This window comes from Aethalodelphis obliquidens, unplaced genomic scaffold, assembly GCF_003676395.1.
Source record: "Aethalodelphis obliquidens isolate GAN/ISIS:26980383/991018 unplaced genomic scaffold, ASM367639v1 scaffold4, whole genome shotgun sequence".
Classification (NCBI taxonomy): Eukaryota; Metazoa; Chordata; class Mammalia; order Artiodactyla; family Delphinidae; genus Aethalodelphis; species Aethalodelphis obliquidens.
In genome coordinates this window covers 19,279,247-19,296,110 of record NW_020837948.1, presented here as the reverse complement: position 1 = coordinate 19,296,110, position 16,864 = coordinate 19,279,247, and the positions used below count along the sequence as shown (strand labels likewise).

The window sequence follows — 16,864 nt, the reverse complement described above, 5'->3', positions numbered from 1 at the left end:
TATATATATATATGTATATATATAAAAAACTGATTCACTTTGCTGTACACCTGAAATTAACACAACATTGTAAATCAACTATACTGCAATAAAAATTAAAAAGAAAATAAATGCAAAGAGATCCACAATCTTGGTAAAGTGCATTTAAAGATTAAATCAATATAGATGTGAATTGTTTGTCTAATTCTTACAGTTACTGTCATCTTTTGCATTGGGAAAAGAGTCTTTACCTTTTTCTCCTTTGTGGCCTAGAGAATGGATCTGCTTATATAATTCCTTTCATTAAACAAGGTCATTTCAGGGAAATCTTAATGTAGATGAAGCTAGCAGTTATGAAATTTTAAATGTCATTATGTGCTGAAAATAAAATATTAAAATAAACTTTTTATCCAGTTTGCAGATTTTGTTACAGTCAGCCCTCCAAATCTGTGGGTTCTGTATCCACAGGTTTGGCATCTGCAGATTGAATCAACTGTGGATCAAAAATATTCAGAAAAAAAAATTCCAGAAAGTTCCCAAACTATTTACACAGCATTTACATTGTATTAGGTATTATAAGTAATCTATGCACATCCTCCCAAGTATATGGGAGGATGTGCATAGATTATATGCAAATACTACACCGCTTTTATATAAGGGATTTGAGCATCTGCAGATCTTGGTATCCATGAAGGGGTCCTGGAACCAATCACCCTTGGAAACTGAGGGATGACTGTATATTGAAACATGGTTGTTTATCAAATATCAGTTTGGGTAAAGAGAATAACAATTATTTTGTTATTATTTAACGTGTAATGTTTTTTGATCTCAGGTAGCTGTAGCCATACCTAATAGACCTCCTGATGCTGTACTTACAGATACCACCTCACTTAATCAGGTAAGAATTTTTTTTTTAACATCTTTATTGGAGTATAATTGCTTTACAATGGTGTGTTAGTTTCTGCTTTACAACAAAATGAATCAGTTATATATATACGTATGTTGCCATATCTCTTCCCTCTTGCATCTCCCTCCCTCCCACCCTCCCTATCCCACCCCTCCAGGCGGTCACAAAGCACCGAGCCGATCTCCCTGTGCTATGCGGCTGCTTCCCACTAGCTATCTACCTTACGTTTGGTAGTGTATATATGTCCATGCCTCTCTCTCACTTTGTCACAGCTTACCCTTCCCCCTCCCCATATCCTCAAGTCCATTCTCTAGTAGGTCTGTGTCTTTACTACTGTCTTACCCCTACGTTCTTCATGACATTTTTTTTTCTTAAATTCCATATATATGTGTTAGCATACGGTATTTGTCTCTCTCTTTCTCACTTACTTCACTCTATATGACAGACTCTAGGTCCATCCACCTCATTACAAATAGCTCAATTTCGTTTCTTTTTATGGCTAATATTCCATTGTATATATGTGCCACATCTTCTTTATCCATTCATCCGATGATGGGCACTTAGGTTGTTTCCATCTCCGGGCTATTGTAAATAGAGCTGCAATGAACATTTTGGTACATGACTCTTTTTGAATTATGGTTTTCTCAGGGTATATGCCCAGTAGTGGGATTGCTGGGTCATATGGTAGTTCTATTTGTAGTTTTTTAAGGAACCTCCATACTGTTCTCCACAGTGGCTGTATCAATTTACATTCCCACCAACAGTGCAAGAGGGTTCCCTTTTCTCCACACCCTCTCCAGCATTTATTGTTTCTAGATTTTTTGATGATGGCCATTCTGACTGGTGTGAGATGATATCTCATTGTAGTTTTGATTTGCATTTCTCTTTGGATTTGCATTTCTCCTTGGATTTATCCTGTATGGGACTCTCTGTGCTTCCTGGACTTGATTTACTATTTCCTTTCCCATATTAGGGAAGTTTTCAACTATAATCTCTTCAAATATTTTCTCAGTCCCTTTCTTTTTCTCTTCTTCTTCTGGAACCCCTATAATTCGAATGTTGGTGTGTTTAATGTTGTCCCAGAGGTCTCTGAGACTGTCCTCAGTTCTTTTCATTCTTTTTTCTTTATTCTGCTCTGCAGTAGTTATTTCCACTATTTTATCTTCCAGGTCACTTATCCATTCTTCTGCCTCAGTTATTCTGCTATTGATCCCATCTAGAGTATTTTTCATTTAATTTATTGTGTTGTATGTCGTTGTTTGTTTCATCTTTAGTTCTTCTAGGTCCTTGTTAAATGTTTCTTGCATTTTGTCTATTCTATTTCCAAGATTTTGGATCATCTTTACTATCATTATTCTGAATTCTTTTTCAGGTAGACTGCCTATTTCTTCTTCATTTGTTAGGTCTGGTGGGTTTTTATCTTGCTCCTTCATCTGCTGTGTGATTTTCTGTCTTCTCATTTTGCTTTTCTTACTGTGTTTGGGGTCTCCTTTTTGCAGGCTGCATGTTCGTCGTTCCCGTTGTTTTTGGTGTCTGTCCCCAGTGGCTAAGGTTGGTTCAGTGGGTTGTGTAGGCTTCCTGGTGGAGGGGACTAGTGCCTGTGTTCTGGTGGATGAGGCTGGATCTTGTCTTTCTGGTGGGCAGGTCCACGTCTGGTGGTGTGTTTTGGGATGTCTGTGGACTTATTATGATTTTAGGCAGCCTCTCTGCTAATGGGTGGGGTTGTGTTCCTGTCTTGCTAGTTGTTTGGCATAGGATGCCCAGCACTGTAGCTTGCTGGTCGTTGAGTGAAGCTGGGTGCTGGCATTGAGGTGGAGATCTCTGGTAGATTTTCGCCATTTGATATTATGTGGAGCTGGGAGGTCTCTTGTGGACCAGTGTCCTGAAGTTGGCTCTCCCACCTCAGAGGTACAGCACTGACTCCTGGCTGCAGCACCAAGAGCCTTTCATCCACACGGCTCAGAATAAAAGGGAGAAAAAGTAGAAAGAAAGAATTAGTAGAGGTAGAAAGAAAGAAAGAAAGAAGGGAGGGAGGGAGGGAGGGAAGAAGGAAGGAAGGAGGGAAGGAAGGAAAAAAGAAAGAAAGAAGATAAAGTAAATAAAATAAAGTAAGATAAAATATAATAAAGTTATTAAAATAAAAATATAATTATTAAGAGAAAAAACAAAAAAAAATGGACGGATAGAACCCTAGGACAAATGGTGGAAGCAAAGCTGTACAGACAAAATCTCACACAGAAGCATACACAGACACGCTCACAAAAAGAGGAAAAGGGGAAAAAAATCATAAATCTTGCTCTCAAAGTCCACCTTCTCAATTTGGATGATTCGTTGTCTAAAGGAGATAAGGAAGGAAAGAAAGAACGAAGATAAAGTAAAAAGAAAGTTATTAAAATAAAAAGTAATTATTAAGAAAAACAAACAAAAAACGGACGGATAGAACCCTTGGACAAATGGTGGAAGCAAAGCTATAAAGACAAAATCTCACACAGAAGCATACACATACACACTCACAAAAAGAGGAAAAGGGGAAAAAAATCATAAATCTTGCTCTCAAAGTCCACCTCCTCAATTTGGGATGATTGGTTGTCTATTCAGGTATTCCACAGATGCAGGGTACATCAAGTTGATTGTGGAGCTTTAATCTGCTGCTTCTGAGGCTGCTGGGAGAGATTTCCCTTTCTCTTCTTTGTTCTCACAGCTCACTGGGGCTCAGCTTTGGATTTGGCCCCGCCTCTGCATGTAGGTCGCCGGAGGGCGTCTGTTCTTCGCTCAGACAGGACAGGGTTAAAGGAGCCGCTGATTCGGGGGCTCTGGCTCACTCAGGCCGGGGGGAGGGAGGGGCACGGATGCGTGGCGAGCCTGCGGCGGCACAGGCCGGCATGACGTTGTACCAGCCTGAGGCGCGCCGTGCGTTCTCCCGCGGAAGTTGTCCCTGGATCACGGGACCCTGGCACTGGCGGGCTGCACAGGCTCCCCGGAAGTGGGGTGTGGATGGCACACAGGCTTCTTGGTGGCGGTAGCAGCAGCCTTAGCGTCTCATGCCCGTCTCTGCGGTCCGCGCTTTTAGCCGCGCCTCGCGCCCATCTCTGGAGCTCCTTTAAGCAGCGTTCTTAATCCCCTCTCCTCGAGCACCAGGAAACAAAGAGGGAAGAAAAAGTCTCTTGCCTCTTCGGCAGGTCCAGACTTTTCCCCGGACTCCCTCCCGGCTAGCCGTGACGCACTAACCCCCTGCAGGCTGTGTTCACGCCGCCAACCCCAGTCCTCTCCCTGCGCTCCGACCGAAGCCCGAGCCTCAGCTCCCAGCCCCGCTCGCCCCAGCGAGTGAGCAGACAAGCCTCTCGGGCTGGTGAGTGCCAGTCGGCCCTGATCCTCTGTGTGGGAATCTCTTCGCTTTGCCCCCCGCACCCCTGTTGCTGTGCTCTCCTCCGCGGCTCCGAAGCTTCCCTCTCCGCCATCCACAGTCTGCCCGCGAAGGAGCTTCCTAGTGTGTGGAAACATTTCCTCCTTCACAGCTCCCTCCCACTGGTGAGGTCCCGTCCCTATTCTTTTGCCTCTGTTTATTCTTTTTTCTTTTGCCCTACCCAGGTACGTGGGGGGGTTTCTTGCCTTTTGGGAGGTCTGAGGTCTTCTGTCAGCGTTCAGTAGGTGTTCTGTAGGAGTTGTTCCACGTGTAGATGTATTTCTGGTGTATCTGTGAGGAGGAGGGTGATTTCCGCGTCTTACTCTTCCGCCATCTTCCTGGAAGCCTCAAGAATGTATTTTTGAAAAGTGATAAAGCCACCTGACTCCTGACACTTTTTGATTTATAACTCTGATACCCTGTAATTTTGTGAGTCCAAAAGTAGTGGCTGTGTTCTGAGTATCCACTAGGTATCAAAAAAAATGTAAAATGGCTTTTCATTAGTCAATTGAAAAAGCGTTATGCTTTGTTGGCAGTGGATTGCTTGCCTTAAGGAGACTGCCTAGCTTTGTAGTGAAGAATTTCATTAAAGCCTTAGAGAGCAGGATAAAATAAAAGGCAAATTTCAGTTATCCTTTCTTCTATTGGAAAAGAAAACTGAGCTACATTGCTTCGAGAGAGATTATTTTATGCTAACTTTAGTGGACAGGTACAGTAAAGCATCGGAGAAGGAGTAGATGATTTAATCTCTTTTGTTTGGCGTAAATAATATGTTTTCTGATGGAGGAGTTAAAATGCCCTGTCAGTTAACAAATTCTGTAAGCATGCAAAGATTTATCTAAGAAACAAAAGGTGACCATAAAGATGAGAAAAGCAACTTTGTTTTTGAGAGACCTGAAGATTCTTCCCTATGATGGCCAGAATACTAACCATGCAGACATAGAACAGAATTTGTAAAGCTCTGAAGTTATGCTGTGAATAAGCAGGTAATGACAGCACATTATTTGTAAAATTCACTTAATTTTTGATACTAATTTTGATATACTTGATATGAGAACTGCAGGATTTATGTGTGCTGGCAAATAGGAATATAATTTCATGAGCCAGAAAGAATTAAGTTTGGAATATATTAATTGTATTTTTTTATACACTATATAATTGGGTGATAGAACAATACTTTCTACCTCAGATTAGTTTTTGCCTTTAAATGTTCTTCCTATCCCTATTTCTTATCAGTTTCTTAAGAGAGCACTCATATTTATGTTTAATTAAAGCTTCATAGTGAAATTAATTTTATTAGCACACTAAAGAACAGAAGACTTCATGGTTTCATGGTTCAGAAAACCCAGAAATGCTCCATTATTATTCTTGTGTTACTGAAATAATAAAATGTATCTGCTGTAGATAAGAAAAGCTGAATAGTTTCCATGGCTTGAATTTCTTTATACAGTAAGCAGAAAGATTTTTTTTTTCTTTTTTCAGATGAATAGAACTTTTTGTTAGCTTTTAGCAGACTTGAGTATTTTGCTGTGTGACAAAGGACAGTTTATAAGTTAACAAATATTTTTTGTATAAATAATGGACACCCATCATTTGACAGAGGTTCCTGACCATTTGTATCATATGGTCACTTGAGAATATGATAAAAACTACCGACTGTTTCTTCAGAAACATTTTGCATAAAACTTTGCTTAAATTTCAGGGGATTTGTGGGCTGTTTTAAATTGGATCTGTGCTATAAGAGATACAAATCAAGTAGAAGAAGTGTGATCTATTGACAAGGAAGTGAAAGGATACTTAGATATAAGGTGTAGATGTCTTAATTTCTGGGGCACCTATTCTAAGCAACGAATGATTAAATACAAGGCTTTGAATTGTAGAGTTAGTGCTGTAGACATTCTGAGATGGGCTACTTATTAGAGAATGACATACAGAAGAGTTTGGTAGGAAAGATGGGACTTCTGAACTAAAATGGTGTATAGATATTCTCTCTTACCAGGGATATAAGGCTTGCAGTATGGCCTGGAAGGGGATAAGAACTTAGTAATGATAGCAGAAAAGAGCATGATGTATGTACAAGGAGTAAGAATTAGAGCATTCACACCAGAGAGTGGTGGGAGATGATTGTGGATGAACAGACCTTTAAGGAGAAGTGGAAATGGAACAGATTATGTTGTTATAGCATAAACTTTGTGCCAGCTATTTAAATTAAATAAGTAACTTCTCAATCAGTAGGGAAACTAGCAACCATCGCTCTACCAATATCACTTCTGGAATATTTTGTTTTTCATGTCTTTAGGAGAATTTCTTCATCTTCAAACTGGTATGATATTACATGTATACTTCATGGTTTTTCATAATTAATAAAGAGAAAATTCATCCCCAATAATCTAGAAAGACCAAAGAATAAATAGGTAACAGGTGTTAGGCTTTGTATTTGAGGAGAATGGAAACAAGTATCTTTATTTTCCCCAGATACATATCTCATACTACTTATTCTAACAATTAGGATTTTAGCTACCATCATTGTTAAATAAAGTTAATCTTTGGAATATTGGTTATACTCCATTAAAATATAATTCTTTATTATATTACCATGTGTATTATAAGTACTTTTAAAATTTTGTTTTGAAACAATGATTTATTATTTTGCATGACTCTGGGTTGCCTGGGCGGTCCTTGTGCTACAAATGGTGTTGGCTGTCACTCATGTAGCTGTTCTGAGATGGCGTCTGGGTGGGGCAGGAAAGTCCAGGATGGCTCTTTCACAAGTGCAGGGTCTTAGTGCTCCCTGTTGGCTGGCGTGCCTCTAATCTCCACCTGGCTTCTTCTTCACGTGGTGTCTCATCTTCCAGGGCCTTTCTCTGTGGCCCTCAAGGGGACTTCTATTTAAATTTCTGGAACTGTTTCCTGTGTAGCTTCCTCCTTTTCAGTACATCTACATTCTAACTGCCCATTCTCCCAGAACTCTGATCTTTATCTCTTTAACTCTTTGAGACTGTTTTGCTATGTTTCTGTTTCCCTTTTTGCACTGCAGTCTAGAAAGTGCTGTCAGGCAGAGCACTGTGGCCATTGTAGAGTCCATCTTTTTTGTTTCTTTTCTACCAAGAATCATAATCCTGTTCTGCCTCCTGTCCAGTATCTAAGAACAGTATCCCCCTCGCCCACTTAAAAAAATTTTTTTTCCTAATTGTTTACTGTGGAAGAGTAAGTTCATTCCACTTATTCCATCTAGGCCGGAAGTGGAAATTCTATACCTTTTTATATGCCCATAGTGCCCAATTTTCTCATTTATTACTATTTGTTTTTTCAGTTTTTATTGCTGTGCTTTGTTTCCTACTTGTTTCTAACAATTAAAGAGCCTATTTTATTTTCTTGTTTCTCTTTCCCTTATAGTTCACATTTTGGGGAATGCATTAATTTTACTTTTTCAGAACAGTTTAACATTTATATATTATTCTTGCCTCTTCCCCACCTTTGTTTTAGTCTTAGATTTGCAATTGAATATATATCAATCCTTTTGCCAAAGTTTCTCCCATATCTCCTGGTTGGATAAAGCTCCTCCTGTGGTAGGTTCCCCAAGAAGGCCTCGTGTATAGTATTCCTTTGGTTCCTATGTATTTATTTATCTTATTATTATTTTTAAAATAAATTTATTTATTTATTTTTGGCTGCATTGGGTCTTCTTCATCGCTATGTGCGGGCTTTCTCTAGTTGCAGCGAGCGGGGGCTCCTCTTCGTTGTGGTGCGCGGGCTTCTCATTGTGGTGGTTTCTCTTTGTTTCGGAGCACGGGCTCTAGGCGTGTGGGCTTCAGTAGTTGTGGCACATGGGCTAAGTAGTTGTAGCTCACGGGCTCTAGAGCACAAGCTCAGTAGTTATGGCGCCTGGGCTTAGTTGCTCCGTGGCATGTGGGATCTTCCTGGACCAGGGCTTGAACCCATGTCCCCTGCATTGGCAGGCGGATTCTTAACCACTGCGCCACCAGGGAAGTCTGGTTCCTATGTATTTAAAACTATTTTTCTATACCCTGGATACTTGAAGGACAGCTTGGCTGGATATGAAATCTTGAGTTTCTTAAAATGGTGTTCCATTGTTGCCTGGCTTTCTATATTGCTGTTTAGAAGTCTGATGCCAGTCATTATCTTCCTCTAAGTTACTTGATCTTTATCCTTGAGGGCTTTAGGATTTTTTTTTCCTTTATCTTTAAAAATCTAATAGTTTTACTAGGATAAATCTCAGTGTTGCTCATTCCAGGTCAGTTTTCCCATGTACCTGGTGGGCCTTTTTAATATGTGTGTTCAGATCTTTTATTTTCAAAAAGTTTTCTAGGGTGATAATTTTAAATATTAGTTCTTATTCATTGTTTTATTTTTATTTCTTCAGGTACTCTTTATGTACATTGGATCTTTTTCTATCTTTCTTCCAACCATTTTCTCTCTGTCCTTTTTTAGTTCTTTATTTCATTTCCATCCTCTTGTTTTTTTTCTTTTTTTTCTTCTATGCGCCTTATTAAAATTTTGTTTGAATATGTTCTCCTTTGAGAACATTATAATTTAGTCTTCAATTTCTAATATGATTTTGATTTTTCTTTTATTTCTTTCCCAAGTTTAATCATCTCTTACTTCATTTCTTCATGTTTTTTGTCCATTTATATTCTTGGTTTTTGAATTTCAGATTCAAGATGTTTATTTCCTATCCCCAAATGCTTGAGTATTGTGTTATCGTTTTCTTCTGTTTGCTAGTTGTTCTTTCTGGGAAAATTTTATTTATAATAATGTTTTGGTTCTTATTTTCTTTTTTAGTCTTCTTGTAGCTTTGCACAGATGGAGATTACTTACCTGTATGCATTTTGTAGGTAAAGTTAGTAGTTTGGGATGGTTTACAAGATTCTTTCTTAAAGAAATTCAAGATTGTCATCTTCTGTCAGTATAGCAAAGTGCCTTTTCTTTAATGGATGGCTTTTTGGAGTAGGGCATAGTGGGGAAGTGTTTTATTAAATTTTTTTTAGTTCTCTTTATCCTGCAGGATCATAAATTTCCCCTCTTGCTTCTTTTTCTTCACCATTCAGTCTTCAAAGGGGACATCTTTGTTTTATCCTCTTCTCCCTCAGAAGTATTGCCTTTCTAGGACTGCCATTTGGAGGTGCATGCACTTTTAATTCTTTGCTCAGTAGTCAGTATTCTAATCTTCCAGGATTCTTCTCAGTATTTTTGTCCTCGAGGTAGACTGTCTGTGTCTCGAAGTGATTTTTCTTTGTTTCCTTTTTTTCTCTTCCATGAGCTTCTGCTATACTCCCCCGCCCCACCCCTACCGCTCTCTCTAGTAGTTTTGAGAGTGTGCTCAGAAGACAATGCTGCTGGATATAGGTGTTTATTTTTCTACTTAGAGGAATTTGAAGTTTGTGGTTTTTCTCTTCTAGTTACACTGTAGGCCTGAGATCTGTGTAGTTTTACTTGTTCTTGTTGATCTGTTTGCTTTTTTAGGGGATGTGAGGATTTGGGAAGAACTAATTCCTGACCCTTTTAATTTAGCATTTAGTTTAACTTAATGGTACACTTAAAAAAATTATTTATTTGGCTGCATTGGGTCTTAGTTGTGGCACGCAGGGTCTTCGTTGCGGCATGCGGAATCTTTCACTGCGGCATGTGGGCTCTCTAGTTGTGGCGCGTGGGCTCAGTAGTTGTGGCACGCAGGCTCTCTAGTGGTGCGCAGGCTCCAGAGTGTGTGGGTTCAGTAGTTGTGGCGTGTGGGCTTTCTAGTTGTGGTGCGCGGGCTCTAGAGGGCGTGCGCTCAGTAGTTGTGGCACAAGGGCCTAGTTGCCCCTTGGCATGTGAGGTGTTAGTTCCCTGACCAGGAATCAAACCCATGTCCCCTGCACTGGAAGGTGGATTCTTAACCACTGGACCACTAGGGAAGTCCCTACTGGTACACTTTAAATAAATAAAACTAAGAACTAATTTACTCATATATGGAAGATCCTCCCACTTACATTTAATACTCAAGTAAGACAATATAGAGCTATTTTTCTTAGTTTGTATGTGTGAATTTTAGTGATTTTTACATCTAGGCAGAAATGAAACAGAACAAAACACGAAGCTTTTTGCTTTTCTTCTGAAATATGAAAGTCCTTCAAGATATTCAGAAAATAAACCTTGATAGTGTTCTTTATTGTTTGGAGAACGGTTATTTTGCATTATGATTGAATTTAGTTAAACATCCAATCAGTTGACTTTAGTCATTTCTCATGATAGATCTTTTATATCTTTGCTAATTCTGCCTTCTGTTGGAAGCAATGCTGTCATTGAAATAATATGAAAATTTTCATATTCCTTTAATATGATTTCTTTAGAAGAGTTGTTTCTTTTCATTTATAGGAATAATATCTGTGGGGTAAGAACACTGGCACTAATCTTAAAAACTTGATTGTCTTATACTGTTGCTGAAATCTTTTAAAATAATCATAATAGTTCACATTTATTGAGGTATTAATATTTATCAAGGATAATGCTCTGTAAGAGTTTGATTAGCCTCTCAGTTTTTTAAATGAGAAGATTGAGGCTTAGGGTGATAAAGAAAATTGCCCACTAATGGCAGAGCTGGATTTGAACCTAGGTCTGTCTGGTGCCAAAGCCCATGATCTATTATGTGTTTGACACCTTCCCCTTTGGACCCTGAAATTCGTCATTTTTTTTTCCCATTTGTATGCAACGTGATGATGTATATTTGCCTAGTGTTTTATTTTTTTTAAAGTGCTTTCTAAAATTTATCATTTAATCCTCTACCATCTTATACAGAATCTTAAGTCACATCTATTTGATAATTGTTGATTTGATTTAATTATTTTTAGAAGTCATATAAAGGGAAAAAATACTGAGTCATTAAAAAAGTGAATAATTTAGAAAACTATCATATAGAGTGATGGGAAAGAGAAAGAGCTTATTAAAATTGTACAAAACATTAAAAAGTAAACAACATTTTCCTATGAATTAGAGGAGATGTTATTTTCTGTAAATAAAATTTGTTAAAAAAGAATAATCAATAATTAAAAACAACAAAAACTCATTAAGAAAGTCAGGTATGCTGACATGGCTAGTCTCTACACAACATTTTAATAGTCTTGGAAAGCTTGACCTAGCAGTTGATAAGAAAGAGAAGTCTGGAGGCAGCCCCATAGTTAATACACAGGTACATTAAATACTTACTGTTAGCTCTTTTATGAATTTCTTCCCTTCAGTACTGAAAAGTACTCTCTCATTTGACCAATGCACAATTTAAATGCTGGGAAGTGTGGTGACTTTTTTCCTATTGTTATCTATATCTTTCTGCTAATTCTGCCTTGTCTAAGTACAGAAGTGATGTGAGGATCTGGAGTAAGCAGGAATATAATCTTAATGGCAAGTTATTAGTCTGTTTTTTTGCAGGATGAGCTGATCTCAGGATTTAGTGTACCCAGTAGAATGAAAGTTTGTGAGGAGTGTGTGATGTTTATATGTCTAGTATTGGGTTACAGGCTTCAATTTAAAACACCCCATTAAGAAAGTTGGCATAAATTTTGCTTGGTTAGAAGAGGCTATAAACATTTACACCTTATCTTCACTGTGTTTTTTTTTTAATGTTTCTTTCTTTTCTTTTTTAAAAAATTAATTAATTAATTTTTGGCTGCATTGGGTCTTCGTTGCTGTGCGCGGGCTTTCTCTAGTTGCGGCGAGTGGGGGCTACTCTTCGTTGTGGTGCACGGGCTTCTCATTATGGTGGCTTCTCTTTGTTGCGGAGCGCGGGCTCTAGGGCATGTGGGCTTCAGTAGTTGGGGTGCTTGGGCTTCAGTAGTTGTGGCTCGCAGGCTCTAGAGCGCAGGCTCAGTAGTTGTGGCACACGGGCTTAGTTGCTCTGTGGCATGTGGGATCTTCCCAGACCAGGGATCAAATCTGTGTCCCCTGCATTGGCAGGTGGATTCTTAACCAGTGCACCACTAGGGAAGCCCTTCATTGTGTTTTAATGAGAGTAGATTGATGGATTCCTTTTTGTGAATTTCTCCTTAGGCAGTGGTAACCAGTGTTGTTCCCAGATGTAGTTCTTGGTTCCCCTTCCTATTATTTGACAGTCCTCACCCCTTCTGATTTCAGTGGCAGGTGTTACAAAAAGCATTTGATTTACACTTAATCTTTTTTTGTTAGAAATAGTTATTTTTTAATCAGAGCTACTATTAGGTACATTATAATGCATTTCTTATGCAATAACCAGCCATATTTCCTGTTTTTAGTTTAATGTATTCTAGGAAGGCACTGGGTGCTAGTTTATTTTATAATTCTTTCTCCACAGGCTGCTTTGTACCGCCTCAGTGGAGACTGGAATCCCTTACACATTGATCCTGACTTTGCTAACTTAGCAGGTGAGTTGCTAGTAATATGAGCCAATGAAAATATTAGCTCAGTTATCTAAATAATACTTAAAGATGTCGCTACTTATGACTGGAAGTTTGAGTAACATTTAAAAAATAGCCCTCTCCTAATATGTTTATGCAAAGGACATGGAAAGGTGGGAAGTAGTGTTCAGAAATTGGTGTACGTGAAATTCAGATTATGGTGGAAGGTAGCTCCTGCTAGTGCAAGGTCTAGGATAGGACCATGGGGATGGGTGTCTGAGTTATCGTGAAGGTCGAGGCCGTTGGAGGGGAGAGCAAAGAACTGAAAGGTTGAAGAAGGATCATCTACATACATGGATATTGAAATCACTGTGGATGATTTCATGGTTACAACCAAAGCTAAACAAAATAATTATTTGTGTCCCCAGATTTCTGACATTCCTTTCTTTTTTATTCTTTTTTTGTTTATTTCATAATTTTTTGCCCAGGAAGTATTATTTATAAAATATTTTCCATGTTTCTTAACACATTATTGACCGGAGACGTATTAACGCCATAGGCGTTAGTTTCTGCAAAAATCCCCCCAGTCAATAATGTGTTAAAATAGATGGTATGATTCAGGCTAATGCAGTTATAAATGTATTTTTCAAGTCCTGAATGAACTGTTCTTGGTTTTTAAACATGAAATGTGCCTTTATCTAACTAAATTCTCTCTCTCATTTTTAGGTTTTGACAAGCCCATATTACATGGATTATGTACATTTGGATTTTCTGCCAGGCATGTTTTACAGCAGTTTGCAGATAATGACGTGTCAAGATTCAAAGCAATTAAGGTGTGTGTAAATTAGTAATAATTTAACTACTTGTTCCTTTTTAGTTTTAGAGGAGTCTTAGTGACTTCACTTAAAAATAGGTACTATACTGAAGTTATTATTTTTATTATTTCATTGACTTGGCAATCAGCAAGTTTTCTTTTTGTAGCTATAAATGCCTCTATTACACATGCATCATGAAGGATATTATATACAGTTATACTTTTAACAGATTAATTTGATTGTTTTATAAATAGTTAGGGACATACATATAGCAGCTTATATGCCTTAACAAAAACTCGAGATTTACCTTTAAAAATTTATTTATTCATTTTTTACTGTTTTATAATTTGCCTTAATTTAATTGAAAATGTTAAGTGGCTGCATTTGAACTCTAATAAACATGCACCTATATCAGTATGTTGGCTGCATATTGATTTTAGTTTTGCACTTTTTTTTTTGTGGTCACTTTAAGTTTATTTATTTTTGACTGCATTGGGTCTTCCTTGCTGTGTGCGGGCTTTCTCTAGTTGCGGTGAGCAGGGGCTACTCTTCGTTGCAGTGCATGGGCTTCTCATTGCGGTGGCTTCTCTTGCTGCGGAGCACAGGCTCTAGGTGTGCGGGCTTCAGTAGTTATAGCACGTGGGCTCAATAGTTGTGGCTCACGGGCTCTAGAGCACAGGCTCAGTAGTTGTGGCGCACGGGCTTAGTTGCTCTGCGGCATGTGGGATCTTCCTGGACCAGGGCTTGAACCCGTGTCCCCTGCATTGGCAGGCGGATTCTTAACCACTGTACCACCAGGGAAGCCCTAGTTTTGCACTTTTAAGTTGGATTCAAGTTTTCATCCATTATAAATTACAAAGAAAACTGACTCTGCACAATTTTGCATAAATCGAAAGACATATACTTAAAAAAAAAAGAAACAAAATTTTAAGGCAGTGTCAAATAGCTCCAAAAGCTTTTATCAGTTTGTGATCCATGCAGCAGTGGAAATTTATTTTCTGATGTCTTGCCTTTGATAACACTGATTATTCTCATTATTATAACTATTTTATAGTTATTATTATAATTATTTAAAAAATCAGCCAATAATATGTATACAGAGCCAATAAAATAGTATAGAAAATTAGGAAATAAAAAGTGTAATTATTCTGTCCTATACAACAACCCCAGGTCTTATTCCTCAGACTTAATTAGTGCCACTTTTAACTGCTTCTGTTAAGTTGTTCTGGTGGTTACCTATATAACTCTACTTAATATGATTATTCTTCTGTGTTTTGATTTGTCAAGATTAAACTATTTATTGATTCTATACTTTGAAAGACAAAGAATTAACTTTTACTAACTATATCCTTTCTCTACTAATTGTATCATATTACTATTTTTATGAATTTAAGTATAGTCCAGTCTCTGTTTCTTCCTTTTATGCTCTCCAACCTTCCCCTCAAATTCCACCCCCCCCTGCAAAGTGGAAAAGTTTCATATTAAAACATTTTTAACCCTAAAACACATTTTTTTTAAAGGTTCGTTTTGCAAAACCAGTATATCCAGGACAAACTCTACAAACTGAGATGTGGAAGGAAGGAAGTAGAATCCATTTCCAAACCAAGGTATGAATAATGTAGTTAGAGGTACATTGTTTTGTTACCCTCTTCACTGTATCCTATAATTATGTTCCATCCTAGCATACTTTTGGTTATTACTATGGATATGATATAAAACTTAGAAAGTTTTTAAAAAAAAATCAGTGGTAACTTTTAATTGAAAATAAGATGCTTCTGTACCTTGTTTTTTATTTTCTGTTTTTTTTTTTTTTTTTTACAGTCCAGGTTTTTTATTTTCTTTACCCCCATCATGCCATGAATTCATAGGGAATGGGCTCCAGCAGTTCAGGCTCTTTTCCATTGGTTCTCATGAAGTGTGCTTCCCTGGGTGGAGCAGGCTGGCACTTCAGCTGAACCCAAGTACCTTTCTCTTTGGCTTCCTTCTTTTTCTGATCATTTTCCTTCACTAGTTTCAGGAAGCTATCTTGGCTCTTAGAGTGCTTAACATGCTCGATACGCACATTAATTCTCTTGGCAAGAATCTTGCCCTTAACTTGTTTGTTTACAATGATGCCAACAGCATGCTGGGTAACATTGTAGACTCTCCCAGTTTTGCCATGGTAACATTTGTGGGGCATTCCGTTTTGAACAGTGCCCGTTCCCTTGATATCTACAATATCACCTTTCTTGTAGATTCGCATGTATGCAGCCAAAGGAGCAGCTCCATGTTTTCTAAATGTAGCGGGTGCCCCTCCTCTTTCCCTTTGTGTTGGTCATTTTGGTGAATTACTGGAAGATGGCTGTTCTGGCCGAAAAGAAGCTATTTTCTGTTTTTTATTCTCAGCTAAATTGGTGCCTGTCTACATAGCATTTCTGAAAACCCAACCAACCATATCTTTTTGGCTCAACCCATCATTCAAGTTGTTGTCAGAATATAATCTTCAGAAAATTAAAGGCATGACTCTCAGACAGATATAAAATGAAAATGTGATGAAAATTTATTTAATTCCTTAACGAGGGAGCTAGCAAGATGATAAAACTGGTTCAAAGGAGAACTAGAACAACAGGGTTTATGTGGTCCAACAGGGAAAGCATTCTAAAATAATTTTGCTGAGTTAGAGACAAAACTAGTCAATTGTCCTATAAAACAGTAAAACCATATCTGTTACGGTTATATTTCCTACTGGACAGAAATCGTGTGCATTTTGATCACACAAAAACCCACAAATTAACATCTTAGGTCACAGAGTCTGGGCTTAATTAATAGTAAGTAACAAGACAGTATATCTCCCTATAGAGTTAAGTAATTTTGGGGTGAGGCTGTTAGCAGTGCTCCAGTAAAATACTAAAAGGACGTGCAATCAGCCTTTTATAAGTTTTTTACAGATTATTTTTGTTAATACAATTGACCAGGGTGATACTTTTTGGCCTGATCATTTGTACTACATTGATGGTTTGTGTCAAGCAGTTTAAATACCACCACCAACAGTAATAACAGTTTATATTTCATTGTATATATGTGGCACATCTTCTTTATCCATTTATCTGTCGGTGGACACTTAGGTTGCTTCCATGTCCTGGCTATTCTAAATAGTGCTGCAGTGAACATTGTGGTACATGACTCTTTTCGAATTATGGTTTTCTCAGGGTATATGCTCAGTAGTGGGATCGCTGGGTTGTATGGTAGTTCTGTTTTTAGTTTGTTAAGGAACCTCCATACTGTTCTCCATAGTGGCTGTACCAATTCACATTCCCACCAGCAGTGCAAGAGGGGTCCCTTTTCTCCACACCCTCTCCAGCATTTATTGTTTTTAAATTTTTTGATGATAACCATTCTGACCAGTGTGAGGGGATAC

The 16,864-nt window shown here is 38.1% G+C and overlaps 1 protein-coding gene and 1 pseudogene across 5 annotated transcripts in view; one reads left to right on the top strand and one right to left on the bottom strand.

Moving 5' to 3' along the window:
• HSD17B4 (hydroxysteroid 17-beta dehydrogenase 4) overlaps window positions 1-16,864 on the top strand; it is a 91,454-nt gene that overhangs the window by 51,996 nt on the left and 22,594 nt on the right. For all 5 annotated transcript variants that reach the window (XR_003431240.1, XR_003431244.1, XM_027099513.1 and 2 more), the window contains exons 17-20: window positions 812-877; window positions 12,610-12,679; window positions 13,379-13,485; window positions 14,988-15,074. Coding sequence is in view for 3 of the 5 variants with exons in the window: in XM_027099513.1 (XP_026955314.1) it covers window positions 812-877; window positions 12,610-12,679; window positions 13,379-13,485; window positions 14,988-15,074 (330 nt within the window). In the remaining 2 variants the exon portion in view is untranslated. The remainder of the gene's footprint in view (window positions 1-811; window positions 878-12,609; window positions 12,680-13,378; window positions 13,486-14,987; window positions 15,075-16,864) is intronic.
• LOC113616200 (60S ribosomal protein L21 pseudogene) lies at window positions 15,285-15,800 on the bottom strand (annotated as a pseudogene).